A 26115-nucleotide genomic window follows, 5' to 3' on the forward strand; every position below is an offset into this window, starting at 1 on the left:
GTGCAGGGCCTCTGCGGGAAGGCCTGCTCCGAGTCCGGGCCCCTGGCGCCCCCCGCCCTCCCGGCGCCCCGCTCACCTGTAGGCCCAGGGCGACACGCTGCGCAGGTTGGTGGGCGGCCGGAAGCGGCGGTCGGCGGGCCTGCCCCCGGCCGGGCAGCTGGCGTTGCGCGCCTGCTCGCGCGGGCCCAGCTGCAGCGTGTGGTGGAAGGCGCCGAGCACGCCGGCCGCCAGTCGCCCGTACAGCTGCTCCAGGAGCTCCTCGGGCCGGTCCGCGCAGCCCCGCGCCCGTGCTGGCCGCCGGCCCGCCTTCGGGGCGCCCCCCGCACGGCCCGGCGACAGCGCCAGCAGGACACCGGCCACCAACGCCCAGACCTGCGGGACAGGCCGCGCTCAGCGCCGCGCGCAGGAGGGGCCCGCACCCCCGGTCTCCCGCGCCCCCAGTCCCGGGTCCCCGCCCCGCGCCCTCCGCCTCTGGGGCCCCGTCCCGCGCCCCACCCCTGGGCCCCGCGCCCCCGCCCGGAGGATGGGTGCGGACCACGCCGGGCCCCGCGCGCCCTCCCCGCCCGTGCGCCGTCCTCGGGGACCCCGCGGCCCTGCCCCGCGCCGGCCCACGCGCCCCTCGCCGCCGCCGCCCCGAGCCGGGGTCCGCGCGGAGCGCGGGTGTGCGGTGCGCGTGTGCGTGTGCCGGCCGGGCTGCTGCGCCGCGGGCTGCGAGTGCCTGTGACGGCGCCCGGGCCCCTCGGCGGCCCCCGCGTGTCCGAGGCGCGCGGACCCCACGAGCCGCCCGGGCCCGGGACTGAGTCGAGCGCTCGCGCCGCGCACTCACCGGCGGCCCCAGCATTGCCGCGAAGTGGCTCCGGTGGTCGCGGAGGCGCGGACACGTCCGAGCGGAGCCGCGCGGCGGCGCGAGCGGAAGGAGGCGCCTCGGCTGGAAGGGAAGTCAGAGGGTCCGGCCGCGCGGAAAGAGCCCCGGGACGATGGGCACCTGGAGTGGAGCTCGCGGGCCTGGAGGCAGCCTGTCTCACCACGCCTTCCTGAGGGACTGGAGACAGTGTTCCGAACCGGGTGGGGAAGCGGCCGTTTGTCCTTCCCCCAAACGCCCAGGAAACGGCCCTTCTCTGCACCCACCCCCGCCCCCCAGCAGCTCAGAAAACCGAGCACCAGACACCCGACCCAGACTGCCCTTTTGTGGCTGGAAACCGGCACCTTTGGGCGCACCTTTGGGTGTCTGGACGCCTGCTCCTGAAGCCGGGACTCTACGCACGAGCAGTGGTGTGAAATAAGACCGATTCTTTGTAAATAAAGACAATATACTTACCTGGAGGGATTCTACTTCAAGAACAACCAAACGCGCTCGCTCGTTCTATAAATCTACCTTAATGCTTTTAGGTGGCGGCCTGGTGAATACGGTCATTTCACAGCAGTTATACTTCGCCAATAAAAACAAAAGAATGATAAGAGCTGAAAGGTTTCCGAAGGTACAGAAAATACACGATTTATGGTTCCTTGAACGGTTTCTAGCTTTGGTATTTGCCTTGTAAATCATTGGTGAAAACACATTTCAGTTATGCTGTGTAGAAAAACAACACTTTTGTATGCCTTGAATACCCTATAACTGAAGAGGAATCGCCCTATCTACTGCTAAAAAGCCCACAGAAATTGCCAATTTAAGCAATTAACAGCTTGGTGAGTAAACGTTCCTTTTGAGGTTACTTTTTTGACTAATAGATAAATTGTGTTGTTTCCTTTATGGTAAAATGGGAATAAACATAGCAATGCACAAGCATATTGTTTGTGGGTTGTTTTTTCCCCCCCCCCAATTTGGTAAAGGTGTGGGAATACTTTGAAAGGTAAGGCGGTACAGACCAGACTGTTCCCTCTGCATTATTCAACGAAATACCTTCCACTGTCTGATAACTCGGCAACTTCTCTCTCCTCCCTTGTTACTTGGAAACGAAAATATTTATTTTCCAACAGTTTTCATTTTGTGAAAGGTCATAAACACTGAACCTGCTCGCCCACTTGATAGAACATACAATTAGTCTTTTTGATACTAAACCAAGTTGAGAAATTCTCTTCTAACAGATGCAAAATCCAGTAGTCAGTACCCTCAGATCAGAACATACTTATGAAGTGAACATACTTATGAAATAAACATGTTAACAGTTCAAATCCCACCTTAAGACAAGTGAGAAAAAGGGAAGGAAGTTCTCAAAAGCCCAGCCCTCCATCTAGGCACCCAGAGCCACTGTGGGGGCAGCTGTTTCCACTCACCTTCTGGGTCAGGGCAGACCAGAACTCCTTCCCTCCTGTGAAGGTCAGCGCTTCTTCCTCTGCCGTGTCCTCTGTCAGCACCTGGATGTCCCACCCCTGCTCTTCACTCCCCACCTTGGACACCTGAGGAGTCATTCAAAACTGGCCTCCAAGTAGCTACCCCGGCTCCACCCACCGTTCCCCATCAGGTCTCAGGTACTGGAGCGTGTGGAGGCCCATCCCTCTCCCCTGCCTCGCCCCTTGCACACACACCCCACCCCCCACCTCCAGGTATGATCATTGTGGATACCGGTTCCCAGTGCAGCCTGTGACTCACCTCAGGCACTAGCACTTTCTTCCCTCATCTTCTGCAATTCTCTGACCTCTGACCTTGCCTCTTCACCATTCCTTCCCACCCCAACAAGTCCTGGTGTCCTCCCCCCACCGTTCAACAGTTACCCCAGTCCCTTGATCCTTTTTAGCTACTCTGTTCAGTTCACACAGCTGGCTGACCACACACAGCTGTTTATGCCACATACCTGAGGCCTCCACCCACACCCCTGTGCATCACACTTCCCGACTCACGGTCTCTTTTCCCAAGATAACTTGCTTCCATGTCTGGCCTCGGATCTTTGCTCCCCTTCACCTCCATGCCCCGGGCTCTACACACTTCTTACTCGTGCTGCTTCCAGCCCTCCCATGACCTAACACCCACAAATTTCTGCTGTTCTCCCCCGGGAATTAGAGCAGCAGCCCTGGCCTTGGGTGACCAACGGCCTTCCCCCTGGAACGCCCACCTCCATAAAAGGCAACACCAGCAGCCGCTCAGCTCCTCAGCAGCAAGTGGCCATCAGCCTCCCTTCTGGGCTTCCCTCATCAGGACTTGGGTGTGCCTTTCTCTCACTTGTCAGGGCTGCACTGAACTGTCAACATGTTTATTTCATTAAGTATGTGGTGGTGTTTAGTCGCTCAGTTGTGTCCAATTCCTTGCGACCCCTTCCTCTGTCCATGGATTCTCCAGGGAAGAACACTGGAGTGGGTTGCCAGTTCCTTCTCCAGAGGATCCTTGTAACCCAGGGATTGAACCCGAGTCTCCTGCACGGGCACGCTCCACTTCCTAAACATGGGCTGAATTGGACCAATCCCAACAGCTCTCATTCCCAGAACAAGGCCAGCCCAGTGACCTCTCACCCAGGCCTCTGCGAGTGGTCCCCTCCCCCATCCCCATGACACCAGTGGGGTCACTTTCTAGAAGATAAATCAAGTCACATCACTCACCTTCCTCTCTGCTGTTGCTAGAAAAGACCTACTCCTGCCTCCCTGGTGGACAGCAGCCCCTTGCCCGCTCCCGAGCACACTGCACCCACCACATCTAGCCCCAGACACTCTAGCTCTCTGCCCCCAACACCCCCAGATCCTCCTGCTTGTGGGTTAGCACCTGCTCCTCCTGCCCAGGGCACTGCTGCCCTTGAATCATCACCTGGTACTGATACAAACGCCTCTCCCAGAGGGGTTCCCAGATCATCTCCTCCACCATCAACACTCTCCTGATGCGCCTTCATTTCATCTTCTGACTGCCCTCATCAGAGCTGTGGTGTTCCCAGTAGTCACGCGTGGATATGAGAGCTGGACCATAAAGAAGGCTGAGTGCTGAAGAACAGATGCTTTTGAAGTGTGGTATTGGAGAAGACTCTTGAGAGTCCCTTGGACTGCAAGGAGATCCAACCAGTCAATCCTGAAGGAGATCAGTCCTAAATAGTCATTGGAAGGACTGATGCTGAAGCTGAAACTCCAGTATTTTGGCCACCTGATGCGAAGAACTGACTTATTGGAAAAGACCCTGATGCTGACAAAGATTGAGGGCAGGGGGTGGCAGAGGATAAGATGGTTGGATGGCATCACAGACTCAATGGACATGAGTTTGAGTAAGCTTCAGGAGTTGGTGATGGACAGGGAAGCCTGGCATGCTGCAGTCCATGGGGTCACAGAGTCAGACATGACTGAGTGACTGAAGAGCAACTGCCCTAGAGCCCACTAAAACTACATTCACTATCTGTCTCCCCGGCCAGAATTTAAGCTCTTTGAGGACTGGGTGGTGTTGTCTTGGTCATGACAGTGTCCTCAGATTCTCCCACACATCAGACATCTCATGTATTTGCTGAACACCTGCCCCATTGGGTCACGACCTTTTTAGGGAGCAGGGAACGTGCTCTAATTAGGTGTTTCTCTCCTGCACCTAACAGAAATGTGCACACGGCAGAAACAAAATGAGACAGATGGGCCCTCCTCTCATGAGGTGTCACAGACAAGCCACTTCTCCTGACTGCCCACCAGTGCAAGTCCACAGGACACGGCCAACCAGTCAGGTGCACTGCGGAGGACGCAGGCAGTCCTGGCCTTGACCCCGCACCCAGAGTCCTGCTGGGGAAGCCCCCTTGAGGCTGCCATTGCTCGGGTGGTTGGTGCTATGAGGCTGCAGGAGGAGGCGATCACAGAAAAGATTGAGAGGCTCAAGATCTGGTATTTCCTGTCCCTACACCTTCCTGCCTTCAAGACACAACTGCTTCACTAGTGCTGGAGCTCCCACCAGGCAAAACTTCCAGACTCAGTCCCCAAACACCAAGCAAGTTTGCTTGAACAACAACTCATCAAGGGTATATCTGAGCACAGTATTTTTCAAGCCACAAACCATTAAGTCAATACAGTGCTTTCACTACTAATACTGTCTAAGAAATTACAGAAAAGAGCAGCACATACCTCAGTAATTAGGATACTTACGTGGGTGTGGGTGCCAGGTAGTGCTGCGAGATTTACTTCTTGTCCAAATTTCATTGTTACTGTTGTTTAGTCACTCAGTTGTGTCCGACTCTTTGTGACCCCTTCCTCTGTTCATGGATTCTCCAGGCAAGAATACTGGAGTGGGTTGCTAGTTCCATCTCCAGAGGATCTTCCTGATCCAGGGATTGGACCTGAGTCTCCTGCCTTGCAGGCAGATTCTCTACCACTGAACCACTAGGGAAGAAGATTTACTTCCTACTGTGGATCAGTGTGTTCAAAAGGGTAAGTCAGTCGCTGGCCTAAGTATTATTTTCACGTTTTTATTCCATTAAAAACAAAACCTAAACCCATAACTCATAGAATAGAATACACTTATTAAAAGTTTGGACAGTGTGCAAAATTAAAGTTTGGATATTTAATCCAAAGTTCAACATGAGTATAATCCTGTAAGGTGACTTCTTTCCTTTAATAAATAACACATTAAAATTATACTATTCCGGAAGCAAATCATCTCCTAACTCTTCATCAGCAAAATCATCCTCTTCCATTCTCTTTTTGGCTGCAGTTTTGGGTCTTTCTATTTGAGGGCCAAGCGGATCCACATAGAAGGCGTCTGGGTTTCAGAGCAGATGGTGACATTAGAGGAACAGGAAAAACAGCAAATGTAGAACCGGTTAGACTCACTGTCAACAGTAAGCAACCCAAAGTGAGCAGGAATGCCTCCCAAGTCACGAGAAGCTTTGTCTGTGTTGCAGAAACTCCTACTGACCCCCAGGAGGACGTGTCTGCCCCTCCGCCATCCCGGCAGACCCACGGGCCAGGGGCACTCACCTGGCTCCTTGTTGCTGCTGCTCTCATAAGGCTCGTCTGTGCCAGGCAGTGCTCGAAGCTGGGCACTCAGTCGCTCGCCTTTGCTGCCAGCGCTACAGTTCTGGCCACTGTCTGGAAACGGAAACAACAGGTGTTGAACATGCTGGGGGAACACCACACTGCATTATGAATCTTACAGTAGAGTTATCTGCCAAAAAACAGGCTGGTTGTTTCATCTGACACCCAGTTTCCAAGGGATGTAATTCTTGTCTTCTGAAATTTTGAAGAAATCCCTTGGTGGGAACCTCTACTATAGTCAGAGCATCACTTGAGTAGTCTTTACATGGCTCACATCCTACCGGATGCTGCAAACACTGGCGAAGGTCTCCCAGTTTGGGGGGAGGGGCTGGGCCACCACCTGTGTACAGCCTGGGAGCCACCGCAGCCTCACAGCCTCAGTGGGCTAGGAGGCCACAGACTCTCACTGGGTGGCCATGGGTCTGAAAAGTGGCAACAGTGACCTCTCACCCACACAAGGTCGTTCCTGTAAAACGCAGCAGTGGTTTTCCGGGTGTGGCCCTGGGACCACCACAGCTGGGACTGGGTCAGAAACACAAAGTCCCAGGCCCATCACTGGCCAGCTCAGAGAGGCTGGGGTTGGATCTGTTTTAACCAGCCTTCCCAGTGACTCTGATACACGATAAAACCTGAGGACCCCTCGTGAGGAAGGGCACTGAGGTTTATAAAACAAATTATTGAGAAATAAGGCTACAATGAGACCAGTCTGATGCACAAAAAAGAACCATTTTCAAAGGCCCTCAAACATTTCAAAAAGAGTAATTTTGTACAAACTAATAATTCTGATTATATGTTCCCTATGGTCCTCTCTCCTAGGCAACACTTTAAAAGTCCAGTTGTAGGCATGGCATTTATTTCAACACACTACACTTAAACCAGCTCAGGTCTGGCCTCAACTGGACTCATGAAGAAACCCCTTTCCCCTTTGTGAACTGTGATTCTCACCCAGACAGAAGCGCCAGAGATGTCCACACTGAGACGTGAACACGCATCACTGGGTCTCCCGGGACAGAAGTGGAAGTGGTAGGACTGGGCACCCTTTAACACGCAGGCTGTGCTGTTTCTCAGTGAGCAAGTGAGGGTAGGGGACGCTGCTTAAGGTGGGCCATGTCCACGGGGGCCCCATGGTGCTGTAGGAGGGGCCCAGGAGGTGAAGTGGGGAGGAATCCAAGTGGTGCCACAGCCTGGTAGACTCAGACCCCAAAGCCAGGGAGAGCCTGGCCCCAGGCTTGAGAGAACTGGAGGCAGAGGTGCTGACAGGCAGGCTCCAGGATAGTGTGGGGGCCTGGGGAGGAGGTGGGGCCATCAACGATGACAGGAAACCAGGAAGAAAAAGGCAAGTGTTGGGAGAGAGAAGCAAGAGAGCCGGGTGCCGCCCCAGGGCCAGGCCTTGACACCTGGCCCATCGGGAAGCCCAGCTTCAGCTCCCAGAAGCTGTTTGTGCACCAGGACTGCCTGTTTGTGTTGGGCTGACATGAGCTGGATGAGAGAAGGGAAAATTTGCTAAGAAATAGCAGCAGCAGCAGCGGGGAGGCCCCCAGGAGGCCCCTCTCCGCACAGCTGTGGCCCTTCTCGGCCTAAGGCAGAATCCCAGGGCCTGGGGACACTCTCTGAGGCTGGACACTGCCCTCTGGGCTCTGGCTCAGCTTCAGCAGCTCTCAGGACACCTGGCTAGGGGGGCCGGAGCTTCCAAAGTGGACTTTAAACGTGAGGCCTTCTAGGGGCCTCAGCCACACTGCACAAGCCCATGATGACCTGGGAAGGCAGTTTGGTGGTGGGTTTGGGAGGAACCAATTGCTTACTCTGAACCGAGGACTTCTAGAGGGAAGCGTAGGATCCTGAACTTCAGTAAAGAACTGATGCTCCCCTAGGGTTATTCCTTAAAGGGACACCCAATGCAAATGTGCTCATAGCCCGGGAGTTTGCCTCCTAAGAGCAGGGGAGCGGGAGCAGAGGGCTGCTGGGGCCCTTCCTAGGATCTTCTCATGGATGCACAGGCTGATCCACAGTTTCCCAGCCACTGAGAACTGTTGGTGCATGCAGGCCCATGTTCCTCATCTACAAGCCCAATTCCAAACGGCGCTAAAGCAGGTTTCTGGGGGGAACACAGCTTCATGTCAAGAATAAAACCTGCCTTGACCTGAAGCTATCCCGGGCTATAATTTATCCTCAGTGTGAACATTCCCATTTCACTGAAATAATGAGATGTCACCTGATACTGAGGTGATCCCCAGGGGTGTTACATAGCTGGAGTTCCCCTGGAGTAGTGGGGCTGCCCCTTGGGGCATCCAGGCGCCTGCTGCCTGCAGTGGCTGCACACACCTGGGGAGCAAAGCCCTGCCCTCAAGGAGAGGCTGTCTGGGCCACGGCCCCGCTCCGCCAGGCAGTGCCCACAGTAGATCAGGGCTCGTGGGTCCTTCCAAGTCGATCCTGACTTCCTTGAGGGCAAGGGCCTTGTCTCATGTCGTTGGCACCCAGTGTGCAGCCAACAGTAATGAAGGAATGAAAGGAAGGCCTCCCTAAGCTGCAGGCCAGGCCTGCCTGCGTCGTGCCCCCTGGACCACAAGCAGACAACAGGATTAAGTCAGTCCTGTGTGCATGGCGGGGCTAAGTGTGGACACAACTTGGATCCCAATTTAGCACTTGGTTTTCTAATTAGTTTCCTTAAAACCACCCAACTTCCCCTAAATATAACTTCTACTATCCCCTGAAATAGAGAAAGAAGGTGGATTCTGTTGACGGGGAAAAGGGGGAGGAAAACATAACAAATCTTCTTATTAAGTAACGATGTCACAGAGCAGGAACTCAGGAGCAGCCCAAAGCAGCAGGGTTTGCGTGGCTGGTCCAGAGGCATGCTGCCCAGTGCCCAGGCTGGCACCACTTCTGCACTGACATGCAGAGGTCCATCAGCATCCTGTGAAATCCCTCCTTACAACATCCATCTGAACACTGTGACACAGCAAACCTCACTGGTATGGACACTTGCGATGATTTACCCAACATGACCATTTACTCATCAATCAGCAGAAACAGGGCTGGTTACTTAACAACTAACACCTGCAAACACCTGTTCATAATATAGCAGGCTGATGCTTAGAAAAGTAACTTAAAGTAAGTGAGGTAAGTGACTAAAAGTGAAAGTAAGTGAGGTTTGCTGTATATAAAAAAACAAATAGGATGTTTCTGGATTGTTTCAAGGGGCTTGCAGAAGCCAGTGCACTAGGATCTGCCCACCCCGGCCTCTCCAGGGTCATGGACACTCACCACTGCCCGCACTCCCGTCTCTCCGGCCGCGGGGACACCCGCTGCTGTCCCGGCCAGATTTGATGCGCTAGAGCAAGAAGACCACATGTTAACAAGGACACGCTGGACACAAGTCCTGTTTCAGCGAAAATAAGAATATCCTGCAGGGACCACCATAGCCAAGCGTTGATTTATTGTTAAAACGCAGCCCCCAGGCCTGACTGGTCCTGCCTCCCAAGCTGGGTTCACGTGACCTGCCCTGGAGCTGGTCCCACAGGAGGAAGGCCCAGCTGTCCTGGAAATGAGGTGGGAAACCTGGAGACCCCAGTCCCACTACACACACGGATGGCACTCGGGCTTAACAGGGCAGGGTCACCCATGCTTCTGCAAGTAACTTAAAAACCAAGTACTTTCCAGATGTGAAAGCTCAGATCTTAAACACAGCAGCTAAAAAGGTGGAGGGAGAAGGGGACTTGAGAGAGTGTTGTTTCTGCTTTAGCCCATGTGACAACACTGGACCAGAACTGTTTCAGGGGGAAAAAGACAGCAGAGCTTTGGAATTCACCTTCCACAGTAAACGCACTATTAAATCTCACAAACACCTAAGGTCTGCCCAACAGTCTACTTTCCTAGATATAAAGCACCCATAAGTCATAAGAATTATCTCCAAACTGTGACATTCTTAGGTTTCTTTCTGAATCTTATGGTTATTCTGTGTTTTGTTCAAGTTAGAATCTTTGAATTAATACTGAACCTGCCTCCAACACTGTCAGTTTCTTGTATGTATAAAGGTTTGTTGAGAGAAAACAGTATTCAGTGAATAGAAACAGACAGTGTTGGACAACTATTTACAACTGAATTAAATTTTCTCAACAAAGGTTGATATCTTATTTAGATCTTTAATACTATGAACATAATTCCATAAATAACTCAAAGGACACATTATTTACACCCTCAAACCTGACAACTCTCCAATTTATTTATAAATTATCAGGTCATGGATGGGGTTATTGATAATGTAGTCTGCTAGGAAGAAGAAAACACTTTTTCTCCATGATCCAAGACTCAAGTCTGTACAATGAAACACTCCTAAAACTCCAGTCTTCTAAATATCGGTAAACATGTTCAAATTATTTTCTTTTAAAAAGAAACCTCGCTGGGAACCCCATCTCTCCCTTTGCCTCCACAGACAAAAGAAAACCCAAAGATGATGTAACAAAATAAAAATATTTATATCTATACTCTGATTGTAGAAACTTGGTTTTCATCTGTGCTTAGATGTTCAGTCACGTCCAACCCTTGCGATCCCATGGACCATAGCCCACCAAGCTCCTCTGTCCATGGGATTCTCCAGGCAAGAATACTGGAGTGGGCTGCTGTTTGCTCCTCCAGGGGATCTTCCCGACTCAGGGATCCAACCTGCATCTCCTGTGTCTCCTGCATTGGCAGGAGAATTCTTTACCACTAGTGCCACCTGCAGAGAAGGCAATGGCACCCCACTCCAGTACTCTTGCCTGGAAACTCCCATGGACCGAGGAGCCTGGTGGGCTGCAGTCCATGGGGTCACTAGGAGTCGGACAGGACTGAGCGACTTCACTTTCACTTTTCACTTTTATGCATTGGAGAAGGAAATGGCAACACACTCCAGTGTTCTTGCCTGGAGAATCCCAGGGACGGAGGAGCCTGGTGGTGCCATCTCTGGGGTCGCACAGAGTCGGACACGACTGAAGCGACTTAGCAGCAGCAGCAGTGCCACCTAAGAAGCCCATAGGTGAAAAATTACCAGCATATTTAAAAGACTTAGACAATGATAAAATAATTAAACTCATAAAGACAAATGTCCATATAATCTTCCTCCCAGTAGGGAAAGAAGAGGGACACCTGCGGGCAGGAGGGACAGGTCCAGACTGGGGGAACCTCCTGGAAGAAGAGTAATGGAGCAGGTACAACAGTAACGGCTTACTGAGGGGCCCAGCCCCACAGCGAACAGGGCGGGTACAGACGCAGGCCCAGGGACACAGGCACATTTCAGTGACTGAGAAGCCTGTCTCATTTCTTTCTCAGCAGGTGGTCTGTGCTGATGCCAGGAGGAGAGACGCTGCCATCTTCTCAGAGTTTCGACACCTCATCAAGTTCCTGGGAATCTGGACTGATCTGGAGGAGTGAGGTACGGATACAGGACTGACATGTGAAGGAAACAGCTATGTGACAGAACAGCCACAAAAAATGACAGGGGTCTGCCTTCAGGGACACGGTAAGCTCCCCAGGTTGTTCTGCTAAGTAGGGGGAAAATGCAGGGTATAAGCAGTATTTCGTAAAAATCTCACTTTTGTAAAAAAAAAAAAAAAAAGTTCCCATTTTAAAATGTGTATTGAATATATGTTTGTATATATTTATAAAAATGCTTGGGAATATAAATACCAAAATGATAATAATAGTGATCTCCAAGTCATGGTTTAATGATTTTCAGATTTTTCTCTACACATTTTAATTTGAATACTACTTACAAAAGTCATCTATCTATATTTTTAGAATAACACTTGTCTTTCCAATAACATAAAAAAAAAAAAAAAGAGATGCCATTCCCATTTTGGGGGAAAAATGAGAGAAGAATGTAAACAGAGGAGTGTCGGAAGATGGCATCCTCCCTGCAGTGAGCACACAACACTGCTCCCCCACAGGGACCCACCGTGTAGTGACCTCCGGCCACACTGTCGCCTGCCCCTGAGAGTGGCCACAGGACTCAGGGGTGGCGGTGGGGCTGCAAACTCTCCCAGTGACTGGATGTTGCTGACATCCAAGTCTGTGGCCATTTTCTAGCAATGGGACAGACTGGGACAAACCTGATTTCACTGTGGACAGTTTCCGAACGCTGACTGGGGGTAAGAAGGACAAAAGCCCAGGGTTCTGTCCACCACAGGGCTTTTATTCCCTAAGAGTTAGAGCCTTGTCTTAGAACAAGGAACAGATGTTAACAAGAATCCTTAAGAAGACTGACTTCAAATTCAATAGAAAACAGAACTGAAGACCTTTTTTTGTGGCTTCAGCTCCAAAAAACCCTAGAACATGGCTGCACCTTCCCGCCTCTGGGCCAGGCCCTGAGGTCCAGCCACACCCTCTCTGAGGACCACACTGTGTCTGTGGGCTGGGCGGAAGTGACCTGCATTCTTTTTATTCTCCCACCAGGTGACCAGCTTCTGGAACACCTTCCCCATTTGACTGTTTCCTGAACAGGTGAACCTAGGACTAGCACAGGGCGACGGAAGCCCACAAGGCCCCCAAGCCTCAACAAAAGGCACCAGAGCCTCACCTGGACAGTGTCGTCCAGTGCAAACCACTACATGCTTTGCACCAAAGATAAATGTTATATGGGTTACCCTCTGGTTTTCTTTCTTGAACTTTGTAAATGCAATAATATATAAAATGTGCAAAACATTCTTGCTACTTTTATTACAATTTCCTTTACAGTCAACTTAAAGCTGTGCCTTTAAGAGTTCTTCACATGGACTCTTTTTCCGTAATATAGAAAAAGGAATATAGAAATATAGCCAAAATGGTTTCTGCTCAAATAGCTTTAGGAAATAATTGGAAACTTAGGGGTAAGTACCAACTACATTTTATATTAGTTTTGAATGTCCCATGGTATTTTAAGTTGGCCAAAACAAAGAATTTCTTGAAACTGATTTCTCTGGGGTGGGTGTGGGGGGATGGGAATGACAAATATTAAGACAGGAATTCTTTTATTTATTAATGTTACAATATAACTGCTTTACAATGTTGTATTAGTTTCTGCTGTACAACAACATAAATCAGCTGTATATATGCATATAACTCCTCCCTCTTGGGGAATTCTCTTTTTGAATATTGTAAGAATTTAGAAATTCGATTTCTAAAATTGAACAAATTATGAGTATGCTTCATTTTTGGATGAGCAATGAAAACTTCCCGCATTGTGTAAACTGTCTCTCTCCCGTCCTCTTTTGCCTCCTAGTCATTCCCTTTTATTCTCTACTTCTCTCTAGTTTGGGCTAACATTTTTCTCTTCCTTGTTGTATTTAAAATAGTCTTCAATTTCAGCTCTTTTGTTTTGCTCTTTTCCAGTTGTACAGCAAAGTTTCACAAGATTCTTGCAACTAATGTTTTTATGTTCAGGGAAGCAGAAACACAAAATGCTGAAAACCCAGCACTGCTGTGGGCTGCAGTGTCCCACCCTGTCCAGCTATTTGTCACTGCCCCCAAGGAACAGGGCACAGGGTCCCTCCAGGCCCAGGAACTCGACCCAAAGCACAAAGAGAGAACAGTCATCTTCTCCATAAATGTTCCAGAAAAGGACACACTGCTCTGAAAAGTCAGTCCACAGAAACGAACTTCCAGCTTTAATATCTTATATAGGATCTAGGGGCTTGGGGAGATCCATTATCCTGACCCACATAAATGTGAATCCATTTACCTGTCCTATGGTGGTGGTTTAGTCGCTAAGTCATGTCTGACTCTTTGTGACCCCATGGACTGTAGTCCTCCAGGTTCCTCTGTCCATGGGATTTCCCTGGCAAGAATACTGAAATGGGTTGCCATTTCCTCCTCCAGGGGATTTTCTCGACCCAGGAATTGAACCCGTGTCTCCTACAATGCAGGTGGATTCTTCACCTTCTGAACCACCAGGTCTACACAAATCGTTCTTCATTTGAAAACAGTTGAAAAAAGTCCATGACCTAATTTATTTTGTTTACTTTTCTCTTTAAATCAGACTTTGTATCCTAAGCTGGTGTTTGATCATTTGAAGGTAACCCTTCAGAAGCATAACTCTAGACCAGTGTTTCTTGAACATCGTGGATTAAAAAATTACCTGGAGAACTTGTTTTTAAAACACAGACTCCTGGACTCCAGAGATCTAACTCTGGGGCCTGGATAGGTATAGGGTGGGGCCCCTGCTCTGTAAGACCAAGTTAAAATTCTTTTAGCTCGATGAGGTTTTCCCAGGTGGTGCAGGGGTAAAGAAAGTGAAAGTGAAAGTCCCTCAGTCACGTCCGATTCTTTGCAACCGCGTGGACTACAGAGTCCATGGAATTCTCCAGGCCAGAATACTGGAATGGGTAGCCTTTCCTTTCTCCAGAGGATCTTTCCAACCCAGGGATCGAACCCAGTCTTCCGCATTGCAGGGGGATTCATCATCAGCTGGGACGCAAGGGAAACCGAAGAAACTGGAGTGGGTAGCCTGTCCCTTCTCCAGGGGATCTTCCGGACCCAGGAATGGAGCTGGGGTCTCCTGCATTGCAGGCGGATTCTTTATCAACTGAGCTATCAGGGAAGCTGCTTCCTAATGAAGCAGAGGTAAGAGACACAGGTTCAGTCCTGGGTCAGCAAGATCCCCTGGAGGAGGAGATGGCAACCGACTCCAGAGTTCTTGTCTGGAGAATCCCATGGACAGATTTTAAAAAGAATAAAACAGATCACATCCTCCAAGCAAACACAAGATAACCACATTTTGAAAGCAAATATGGAACTTAGGTTTAATTATCTAAGGTAATTAAATTCTTGAAAAAGTTTAAGCTTAAAGAATATATTTCTTTCTATGAAAGACAGATACTCAAAAATAACATTAAATTTTTAAATAGTCTAGTCTCAAACACAGGAGGGAGTACTCACTTTCAGAAGTAAAAATACTGCAGGGAACACAAAAGCATACAACCCTTCCGGCACCAGCACTATTCTCAGTGCCATGTCCTACTATACAACAGAGCAGCCCAACAAAAAACCACCACTGCTACCCACGAGTCCCTGCATCTTGGTTCCCACAGGCGTGGACTCTCCAGCTGAAGTCAGGTCTATAAATTAATCTGTGGTTATTTGTAGCGGGAAAATTACCATTGTTAGTCTATTAGTAGCCACCCACCAAGGACTACATTGAATCTAATGCACTTCCTCTGATTAGGAACAAGGTTTTGACAGAAATTTATGCTAAAACTACAGTTTCAGTTATCTCTCCTTTCACGCTAAAGCACAAAAATAATTTCAACTTAGTTTTATTGACAGAAGCCCTGACATCACTCAGATGAGCACAAAAGGCTGACGTTTTCATAATCAACAGACAGCAGTTTTCAGCTTATTCATGTGAGATACCTGTTCTCTGATTTCTTTCATTTTTTCCAATCTCTTTAGTTTTGTTGCATATTCTTGAACTTCTTTCAATCCAATGTCTGTGCAGAGACGGACCAAGAAACGTAGACCTAAATTATGAAAAACATTTTCAGAGAAGTGTTTATACATGGTGTTCAAAGAACAAATCAATACACTTGATCCTCGGGGACACAGTCTGAATGATGCTCACAAACAGTGTTTGTTTCTCCTGAAAAATCTCTGCAGTTTGCCTTCCTGGCCTTCGGAGAAGTGGGCTCCTTGAAGGAGGGCTTAGAACGATTCGGCACACCAGCCTGCTGCCCTTCAGGGGAGACCATGACATCTACAATTCAAACCTTTAGCTCCTCACCTGTTTCTCCTTTATGCATTTACGACTCCTGACATGTTATATATTTATTGTCTTTTCCTTCCCACTAGAATCCAAGCTCCACAAGGCCAGGATTTTCATCTGTCTTGTTTTCTGCCATGTCCATAGGGCAGGAACAGTGCCATGTACCAGCACTGCAGTCACCTGATGACTTTTCTGGGTTCATCAGAAAAATACTCTGCTCAAAGTGAGGCTGCACTTGGGTGCAAGTGTTTCTCCTATGCTAGCATCAAGGTAGGCTACTGACTACACCTGTTCTGAAAATTACCCAGGCCCAAGTGTCCTGGACATTCCTTGTGGCATAGATCATCGTTCGACTTTTATAAGGAATCTTAAACTCTCTTTAAAGAAAGAAATGCGGCCTTGCTGGGAGGCGCTCGATCTGCTGCACAATGCAGAGGTGCTGTGACTACTGTGGTGGTCCTCCACCCATGTCAAGTGCGTCCCCAGGGGACACCTGGCAGCACCCAACAGAAGGTATGCAGCTGGCACTCTGTGGGTGGAGGCCAAGGATGCTGTTAGACATTCTAGAATCCACAGGACGACCCCACAACAGAATTATGCAATCCCCAACGTCAGTGGTGCAGACGCTGGGAAACTCTGCCTAGCAGACTGCTGGGTTTCCACTTCCAAAATGGAATCACTATTATTACTACTACTACTACTACTACTATAATGGGCTTCCCTGATAGCTCAGCTGGTAAAGAATCCACTTGCAATGCAGGAGACCCGGGTTCAATTCCTGGGTTGGAAAGATCTGCTGGAGAAGGGATAGGTTACCCACTCCAGCATTCTTGGGCTTCCCTTGTGGTTCAGCTGGTAAAGAATCTGCCTGCAATGTGGGAGATGCGGGTTCAATACCTGGGCTGGGATACTATAATGATTATTCTATCACTGCTCCGATTTAATGTCTAAAGCATCAGTTTCCCAGTGTGGCCAAGCTTAAGAATTATATTAAAAGTTGTTAAAAAAAGAAACAGAAAAAAAATCACACATCCAGCTCCACTGCAAACCTGAAGGAGACTCTCTGTGGGCTGGGCTATAGATTTGTGGTTTTTACAGGCTTTACAAGTAATCCCCATGTATCCTGTTTTTTTGACTGGTGTTTGGAAACTGCTGTGAGCTAATGAACCCACATCTGAGCAGCATTACAAAACCCCTTGCTCCTAGGCTCCTTTCAAGGCCGTAATTCTGAACTCTGCTTTTCACAAAAGCCAAATTGAGAAAAATATTACTGAAGGAACATGCAGCATATCTAACCCCTGGATTGGACTGTGCCACTGAAAACTTGGCCCAGAAAAGATATGTTTTTACTGAAACGTGCTGTTTTGTGTTCAGTCATGAGGACAACACTCAGAATGGTCTTTTCACACACGTATTCTACTTGTTGCAGGGATGTTAGCAGGAGCACTGACGTCTCTCAGTGACCTTGCCCACCCTCCTAGGCGTTTCAACACGACTGCAGCAAGAGCTGAACAGATCTGCTTCCTCCAAAAGAACTACTTCCTATTTTGCTCATAAATAGTAAAGATTTCATTCATACAAACCACTGTGTTTTCTCTTTTTCCTTTAGCCCCAAGGCTGCTGCTGCTGCTGCTAAGTTGCTTCAGTCGTGTCCGACTCTCATAGACGGCAGCCCACCAGGCTCCACCGTCCATGGGATTTTCCAGGCAAGAGTACTGGAGTGGGTTGCCATTTCCTTCTCCAATGCATGAAAATGAAAAGTGAAAGTGAAGTCACTCAGTCGTGTCCAACTCTTTGCGACCCCATGGACTGCAGCCTACCAGGCTCCTCTGTCCATGGGATTTTCAAGGCACCAGCACTGGAGTGGGTTGCCACTGCCTTCTCCGAGCCCCAAGGCTACTCAGGGCCAAATACAGTTTACTGAGAATATACAACCTAGAATACAGTATTCTTCCCTGAAAAGTCCCATGGACAGAGGAATCTGAGAAGTTACAGACCAGAGGGTCACAGAGAGTCAGACACAACTGAACAACTGAGTAAACACACAGAATACAGTTATTTTGTCCTCTTCTGGATCCTGATCTTGTTGTTACTGTAACACTGCATTGTTACTTCAAATTGCATCAAATCCACTGTGCAGTAAGATTAAAATAAATAAATATTTTATACAAAGCCAACTTTTTAAAAAGGAAATAAGATATAACGTTTAAAAATAATCTAATAAAACTTCATTTGCTGTCAGTATCAGCAAAATTATTAGCATTCTATTATCATAAACTCTAAAGGTGTATTTTCAACCTCAAAAAGTTATACATTAAATGGATAGTTTAAAATGCCTTTTCTATAAAATACCAGAGTTTATAAACTTTTAAAAATCAATAATAAACCAAAATCTAGTCTTAAAATTTCATAAAGCTTTGAAATATAGATATCTTTGCTATAAAAGAGAATTAAGTGGTATATTTATTTGTTTTTAACTGAAGCCTCACTTTAAAAAAAATTCTTTTTTTTTGGCCAGGCTACGGAATTAGCGGAATTTAGTTCCCTGACCAGGGATTGAACATGGGCCTTCAGCAGTGAGTAGGTGAAGTCCTTTCCACTGGACTGCCAGGAAATTTCCCAGTGATGTATTTAAGTCCACCAACAATTAAATTCTATAAAAAGGTGTGCATGTGTACTAAGTCACTTCAGTCTAACTCTTTGTGACAATATGGACTGCACTCCACCAGGCTCCTCTGTTCATGGGATTCTTCAGGCAAGAATACTGGAGTGGGTTGCCACACCCTCCTCCAAGGGATCTTCCCAACCCAGAGACCAAACCTGCATCTCTTAACATCTGCTGCATTGGCAGGCAGGTTCTTTACCACTAGCACCACCAGGTACTTGCATAGTCAATTTTTCTGATCCTATATCACATATTTGAATACATGTACCACAAGTTATAGGTTGGTATCTACCTAGGCAGCTACTGTAGCAAAGGTAATTATTACATCTTTAGACATAAAATGTGAGGACGTATGCCCTCACAAGTTATAAACTGTAGTCCCACTTACATTCTACATTTTCTGGAAATTTTCTGTGAATATCTTTATAAGTGTCTAATGCTTTTTGGTAGTTACCTATAAGTAAAAGAGAAAACAAACAAGCAATTATAGAAATTCACAGGATTCAGCCAAGGACTAATTTAAATTCCATATACTGGCACCACTTCACTGGTTTAGAAGAATGACTTTCATGCTTGCCACAAGCGTAAGTAACCATTCTTAATACAACCTCTGGAAGAAAATGCACAGATAAATTTGAAAAAGGGGTAAAAGCAGATGTAAACCAGTGATGGCTGAAACTTAGTTCTACTTCTTAAAATAATTTGAGAGACTAATTGCAATGTTATTCACCTGGAAAAGATGAAAAATAACTTGTTTTGCAGTTTTTATTTTGAAACATTAATAATAGAAGGCATTTTATTTTGTAATAAAGTAATTTAGCTTCACATATTAGCAAAGAATAAAAAAAAGTGAATTTTGGATCAAAGATGTTTGTGAAAATCTCAGGAAATAGCTTTGGCCCTGTGTAGGCCTCCGTGTATAAGAAGGCGGCCGCCCTCAGAGTCTGGCAGGAATGATGGAGGTGAAGCAGGAGAGTCCAGCTCAGGTTTGCCGGGTTAGCTGAGGCAGCTTCTCTTCCCCTGACCTACACATCAGAGCTCAGACCGGAGGACCTCACACACACACTTCACAGATGGGCGTTCTGTGAGTTCAGGCAACTGATGTAATAAAATGTGTGTACACAGCAAGGTTGTACTGCCAACAGGAACATAACTTTTTTCTTTATTGTGGTAACCACTGTGTCTTTCATATAATGCCTCAAATATGTGTGCTTATCAAAAGTTAATATTAATAAATACACAAAGTCAAAACACATGTACATACATAATGACCTAAATGACAGAAAGAAGCAACATATATTAAAATGAATAAGAGCATTTACCACTTCTTCTAAAACAACTAGCTACCATCAGCTGCCATTTCACTTGTGTAGGCCTATAAAAGAAATAAATTAGATGAAATTAGATGAAACAAAAATAATCTGTGGTCATACAACTTTATAAAGCCTATTACCTATACCTATTACCTATACTATCTTCTGATTACTTTTCGATATATGATTAGATCATCTTTGTTATTAAAAACAGCATATATATAATGTCCTTCACCATCATCTGCTGTATTTATATCAGGAAATTCAGATTCAGAGTCCTTCAATCTAATTCACACCTTATTTAGATGTAAGAATAAAGCTCACCAATCTGGGTAAAGTTCTCAGCATTCTATATTAAACCTTTGCCAGTTCTTTGGCTTAGTACCTCAGGCTTGGAAAATGAGCTTTAGGCTTGCAAATTCAGTACCTAATGGCAATTTTTGACCTTGTATTTGAACAATTAGACTTCAACTAAAAAGAAAGTAAAAAAGAATTCTACTCATCCTTTTTTTATCCCCTTAAAAAGAAATAAATGAATTTTTTTTTCTAAAATAAACATGACCAGGATTTCTAAAGACCACTATTAAAAATTTCTAAGAAAAAAATTTGACAAAATAAAAGACTAGAGAATAACTTAACGCTCTCCTCACTTTATTTTTCCAAATCAAATATGTAGTTGATTTACAGTATTAGTTTTAAGTATACAACATAGTGATTCAAATGACTCCGTTTAAAGTTGTTCTAAAATACAGGCTATATTCCCTGTGCTGCACAATATGGCTTTGTGTCTTATTTATTTTACCCTCATAACCATTCCCTCCCCACCTTGTCCTCCACCTCCACTTGCCCCACATTTAATGTTAAAATTCAAATACAAAGCAGAACATGGTATAACCCAATTATTTTTGAATCAGACATGTATAGAACATTCTGATATGAACTTAAAGCCATCTTTAAAAGTTTTATTCTTAATATATAATATATGGAGAAGGCAATGGCAAACCACTTCAGTGTTCTTGCCTTAAGAACCCCACAAACAGTATGAAAAGGCAAAAAGATATGACACTGAGCTGTATAATGTATATCAATTATACATTGAGACAAGTGAAACATTTCTATTAGGGTTCTTTCAGAAATTAAACTCTGCCCTTGGCAGAGTTTTCTAATTGATAAAGAAATAATTTTCTAATTGATAAAGAAATAATAGTTGCTTGCTGAGATGTGAAAAACACAAAGTACCTTAAAGAAATTTTTTTTAACTTGTGCATAAAAAGGAAATATATTTATCACAATAAAGACTGAGTCAAATGAAACACAGAAAATGGAAATGATGCATGAATGTTCACTACAGCCGTTCAGGAGAGCAGTAGGTCTATCAGATTTCAGGCATTTAACTAAACACAAAATCATAACAGTTACTTACTGTATAAGAGAAGCTCTTTCAAAGTACTGAATGGCTTTTTCACAAAACTGGGTGTCAATGTAATAGGCCCCGAGCCACTCGATGACCTCAATGTTGGACGGGAAATACCTATATGACTGGAGAGTGAACTAGTCAACAGTTCAGTCAGCAGCATTTACCACTGGCCACAGTAATTTACCCAGTGTGACATGTCTTAATTAAAACACACCAGCTGTCAGAAGCACTGTACAAGCTTTGAAACTGCACAAGATTTGGAGAACTTAAGATTCGCTTGACACATTTTTCAGTTACCTATAAACATCTTTTTGATGTACTGATACACAATCTGAGTCAAATTAAATATGTAATAGACTCAAAAGCAATGAAATCATCCTTCAGGAGAAAAATGAATTTGAACTTTTTATTTTTATTTTTTATTAAATTCAATCAAAAACTAACTTTATATTCCACAGATGCTTTATTTTAAATCACTATTCATTTAAAAGCTAATGCTGCTGCTAAGTCGATTCAGTCGTGTCCAACTCTGTGCGACCCCATAGACGGCAGCCCACCAGGCTTCCCCGTCCCTGGGATTCTCCAGGCAAGAACACTGGAGCGGGTTGCCATTTCCTTCTCCAATGCAGGAAAGTGAAAGGAAGTCGCTCAGTCGTGTCTGACTCTTGTCTGACTCTTAGCGACCCCACGGACTGCAGCCTAGCAGGCTCCTCCGTCCGTGGGAGTTTCCAGGCAAGAGTACTGGAGTGGGTTGCCAGTGCCTTCTCCGTTAAAAGCTAATAAGCATTTCTAATTTTTAAAACTTAAAAGGCCTGCTGTCTTCTTTAAAACAACTCATAGAAGGTAGGCGAGACCACAAACCCACCTCGTAGTAGTACTGGAATGCTTGGGACTTATCCCCCTCGCTGTCATACAGCCCTCCCAGTTTAGACAGGGCCCTGGAGTCAGTGGGAACAACGCTGATCAGCTGCATCAACCATTCCATAGCTTGACTGGGATCTTCCATTAACTCGTATCTTAGACAATTTTAATTAAGGATAACAAAATTTTTCTAAATTCATTGATCAAGAAGCAAACCTAAAGCCAACATTTCAATAAAAATGTTTCTTAGTCTATACTAATGTGCTACGTAACACTGTTTACTCCAGGTTTTCTTCAGGGATGAGGATGAAAAACGGGGTCTCACTGGAAACAGCACTTCTGTCCCTGTGTACACCTTGCTTTTCCTTCTGCTTCATTACTACCCACTAAGATCGCCACATTTCTACAAGAATTAACAGTGTGCTGTTTTATTCAACGTCTTATCCAAAATTTGTTTTTAACAAAGACATGTGAATGCTGTGTTCAATTATTCACCCTCTCTTAACATGAGCAACATTTTAAAAGAATGGTTTCTGTTTACTTTCAGATGAGTTTTTCTCTAATTACAGTACAAGCCCAAGACAGCTTTTTGTAGCTCTGTGCCTTGTAAATCCTCTGCATACATTAAAATAATTTATTCATACCAATACTTAGACTATTAATTATTTTGTATTAGCTACCTTAATGAAAATATTTCAATCCAAAGTTTCACTGAAAAATAAGTCTTCTGTTTTTAATGATGACAAACATGACATCACAAGAAAAACATAAAAATAAGGAAATGTATTCAAATAGTCTCAAACACATCAATTGCTTGTCTGGATCCAAACTGATCAGGAACAAGACACCAGCAGGTCATAACAGTGACATCTCAGGAGAAAAGAACTCGGCAAAAAAAAAAAAAGGGCTAAAAGAAATAACAAACACTATCTGCTCTACAACTAAAATTTTTTACCCCAAAATTTTTATCTACTCTACCAGAAGAACAGGAGAATATATGTAAAACATTATTATTTCTGATTTTTTGGCACGATGCACAGGTTGCAGGATCTTAGTTTCCGCCAGGAATCAAATCCAGGGCCTGGCAGTGAGAGCACACAGTCCTAACCACTGGGCTACCACAGAGCTCCCTGAAGGGTCTAATTTATGCTCAGTGAACAGCTGTGTGGACTTGACATGACACCCAATTACTTCAATTATTATTTCTAAAGATTAATAATAGCTGCCACTTCTAAACAATTCCTCCTATAACACATGACCCTTTAAAACACGATCACTCAAATAATATTTTCATCACATATTAAACTGCTGCTGCTGCTGCTGCTGCTGCTGCTAAGTCGCTTCAGTCGTGTCCAACTCTGTGCGACCCCATAGATGGCAGCCCACTAGGCTCCTCTGTCCCTGGGATTCTCCAGGCAAGAACACTGGAGTGGGTTGCCATTTCCTTCTCCAATGCATGAAAGTGAAAAGTGAAAGTGAAGTCGCTCAGTCGTGCCCGACTCTTAGCGACCCCATGGACTGGAGCCTACGAGGCTCCTCTGTCCATGGGATTTTCCAGGCAAGAGTACTGGAGTGGGGTGCCATTGCCTTCTCCGATTAAACTGATAGCTAGATTTTAAAATATATCCACATCAATTACTTCACTGGTTAAGCTTATCTAGTAAGTGGTACTCAGTCACCAGCTGAGTGAATTAATGAAACCATTCTTAAGGAAGATACACATTTGCTATCTGGTAAAGGACTTGGGCGCTATTTCTTAGGATTGCATGAAGTTTCAGGAAACAGTCCAAAGCTTCATCAAGCCGGTTTAGCTTCTTATAGGTAAGGCCTTGAGAAGAAGGAAAAGAAAAAACATAAATTATAAATACTAGCACTGGTAGTAATTTTCTCAAAGTAACAGAATGAATATTTAAACATAGGTAAATATTCATCCAGAAGTCAAAATAAAAATGAACACAATTTGTTAAAAAGGGAGAGAAGACAGGAAATTCCATTGATGTTTGGCAGACACCAAAACATGCCCAAAGCTTTCATAAAATGGAGGGTGGGGCAGGAATGACAAATGGATAGAAAGGACATAACAAACAGTTCAGAAACAAGCTGGGTTACAGAATTCAGTCAGTGGGCATATGAAGTTGAGGACAACTAAGGGACAAGTCATAAAGGTGCCAGGACAAGTGACCACGTATGACAAAAAATCCAGAGTCCTCTCTTGAATTTTTTCCTCTTTCAAATAAATTCATAATTTATTTGAAAAACAGAAAAAACAAAGCTATATAAGTATGAAAAGAAAACAGAGGAAAATGATTTTGTAATCTTGAGGCAGGGAAGGGCTTCGTAAAGCAATAAACAAATGAGCCAAAAGTTTTCAAAAGCCAAATATGACTACATAAAACATAGAAAAATTCCCTTTCACAGAAGAACTAATAAAGCTCCTTCAAGCAATGGACTAGGAGACACATTTAAATGCATGAAGAAGCTAAAACAGACAGTGCCTGGTGACTGACCTCCCGCCCCAAGGGCTCTACACTCGCCCGTCTTCTACCCCCGCACTTCCTTCACATGCAGCTTCACTGTCTGCCTATGCCACTAAAACTGCTCATTCCTCCCTGCCGGCTCCTCTCACCCAGCCCCAACCCAGGAGGGTGGAAAACAAAAGGGCAACTTTCCCATTTTACTCACCAATGTTATAAAGCGCTTCAGTGCAAGAACAGTCATTTCTTAGAGCCTCTTTATAGAACTCGGCTGCCTTCTCATAGTCTCCATTTGCAAAGACTGTATTCCCTTTATTAGTAAGAGCCGACGGATTATATCTGTCAGAGTTCACAGCTAAATCTGCATAGCTACTGGCTTGTGCAAATTCATTTTCCTAAATAAAGTACCAAACGCACAAATTACCTGAAGCTCTTCTCACCTTCTCTGACTCTTCTGAGATTACAGACATGATAAATGGACTTTCTGAAATTACAGATAGGAGAAACACACATTTTACATATCCTAGTCTTGCCAGACTCATCCTATAGAAGGGTTTTAATCATCAAGAAGTTTCTTATGAATGATTTCTCCATAGTCATGGTCTGAACACCCCACCATTCAGAAGTCAGTGGCTCCATCTCCTGTCACCACAGATGGAAGGTGTGAGCTCCCCACACCTACAACACCTACACAGCTACCAAGGCACCACTGCCCCCATCACCACCCTGGCTGCATGGCCCATGGATCCCTGTGTCACCACAGTCCACGGCCTCCGCTGCATCACCAGTGTCACTGTGTCACTGCCTGATGAGGACATGGCCATCCTTCACCTGCCCTGTGCAGGCCTCTCACATAACTGCTGGTGCCTCGTCATCTTGGCTGAGGGAGGGACCCAGCTTCCCACCTCCCCTCCCCTGTGGTTCTTGTCCAGCGGCTGTGGGGCTCCAGGATGTGAGGCAGCACTACCCTCCCCCTCCCTGGTGAAGGTCCTTCCTGATCTCCAGCTGCAGGGCTGGTGTGGAGACGCCCCTGGGCCCCAGGCTGTCCTCACTCGCTCCCTGCCACAAAGTCCAGTTCTTCCTCCTGCTGATGACCATGGCCCGGATCTGTGAGGGCAGCCGCGTCCCAGGGACCTCTCCACCAAGATGACGGGCACTGGGGTGTTTCCAGCCACTTATGGTTATCGTGAGTGACACTGCTCTGAGCACGCACATATGAGAATCTGTGGGGACTCTGCACTATGATTTATGAATCAGTACCTATCAGCCAGGTGCTGCTGCCATAAACACTGAAACATGCAACACTGTCTACTGGATTAGGTTGCAGGAAAAGCAGTGAGGGGCTGCTGCAGAGGCGATGAGCCATGAGTGGAGACTAGAAATGGCTTTGAGCCTGATGAAATGGCTTTGAGCCTGATGCTGTGGCTGGATGACCTCAGGGTCCTGGGAGGGAGGGGAGGAGCAGGGTGGGGAGAGCAAGACTCAAAAGCAGCCTCGAGGACAACCAAGGCCTCCACACCCTCCCCCCCAACCGAAGCCTCCTCCCCCCGCCCCACCCCTGCACCCTCCCCTCCCTCCCCTCCACACCCTTCCCTCCCTGAACCCTTCCCCGCCACCCCGCAACAGGACAACAGACTCCATGAGCACAGGGGCCTCTGCTCTCAGGGACCCTGGCAGATGAGCAAGCAGTGCTGTGAGACAGAGGGAGCACCTCCCAGCCTCAGGTGATGGGGCGCCAGGTAAATCCAGGCCCT

At 46.4% G+C, this 26115-nt stretch overlaps 2 protein-coding genes across 5 annotated transcripts in view; both read right to left on the reverse strand.

The window, feature by feature from the left end:
• Positions 1–981, reverse strand: part of IL17D (interleukin 17D) — a 29677-nt gene extending 28696 nt beyond the window's left edge. The window contains exons 1-2 of the mRNA XM_070380550.1: positions 827–981; positions 77–372 (exon numbers count right to left, since the gene is read on the reverse strand). Coding sequence (XP_070236651.1) covers positions 77–372; positions 827–841 — 311 coding nt within the window. The 5' untranslated portion in view covers positions 842–981. The remainder of the gene's footprint in view (positions 1–76; positions 373–826) is intronic.
• A 4356-nt stretch (positions 982–5337) lies between these two features.
• IFT88 (intraflagellar transport 88) overlaps positions 5338–26115 on the reverse strand; it is a 61424-nt gene continuing 40646 nt past the window's right edge. For all 4 annotated transcript variants that reach the window (XM_070380540.1, XM_070380539.1, XM_070380537.1 and 1 more), the window contains 10 exons: positions 24570–24756; positions 23607–23715; positions 21892–22042; positions 21033–21148; positions 19619–19671; positions 18685–18750; positions 15283–15389; positions 9184–9250; positions 5863–5973; positions 5338–5644 (listed from right to left, as the gene is read on the reverse strand). In XM_070380540.1, the coding sequence (XP_070236641.1) occupies positions 5523–5644; positions 5863–5973; positions 9184–9250; positions 15283–15389; positions 18685–18750; positions 19619–19671; positions 21033–21148; positions 21892–22042; positions 23607–23715; positions 24570–24756 (1089 nt within the window). In that variant the 3' untranslated portion in view covers positions 5338–5522. The remainder of the gene's footprint in view (positions 5645–5862; positions 5974–9183; positions 9251–15282; positions 15390–18684; positions 18751–19618; positions 19672–21032; positions 21149–21891; positions 22043–23606; positions 23716–24569; positions 24757–26115) is intronic.

This window comes from Bos mutus, chromosome 12 (assembly GCF_027580195.1).
Source record: "Bos mutus isolate GX-2022 chromosome 12, NWIPB_WYAK_1.1, whole genome shotgun sequence".
NCBI classification, from domain to species: Eukaryota; Metazoa; Chordata; class Mammalia; order Artiodactyla; family Bovidae; genus Bos; species Bos mutus.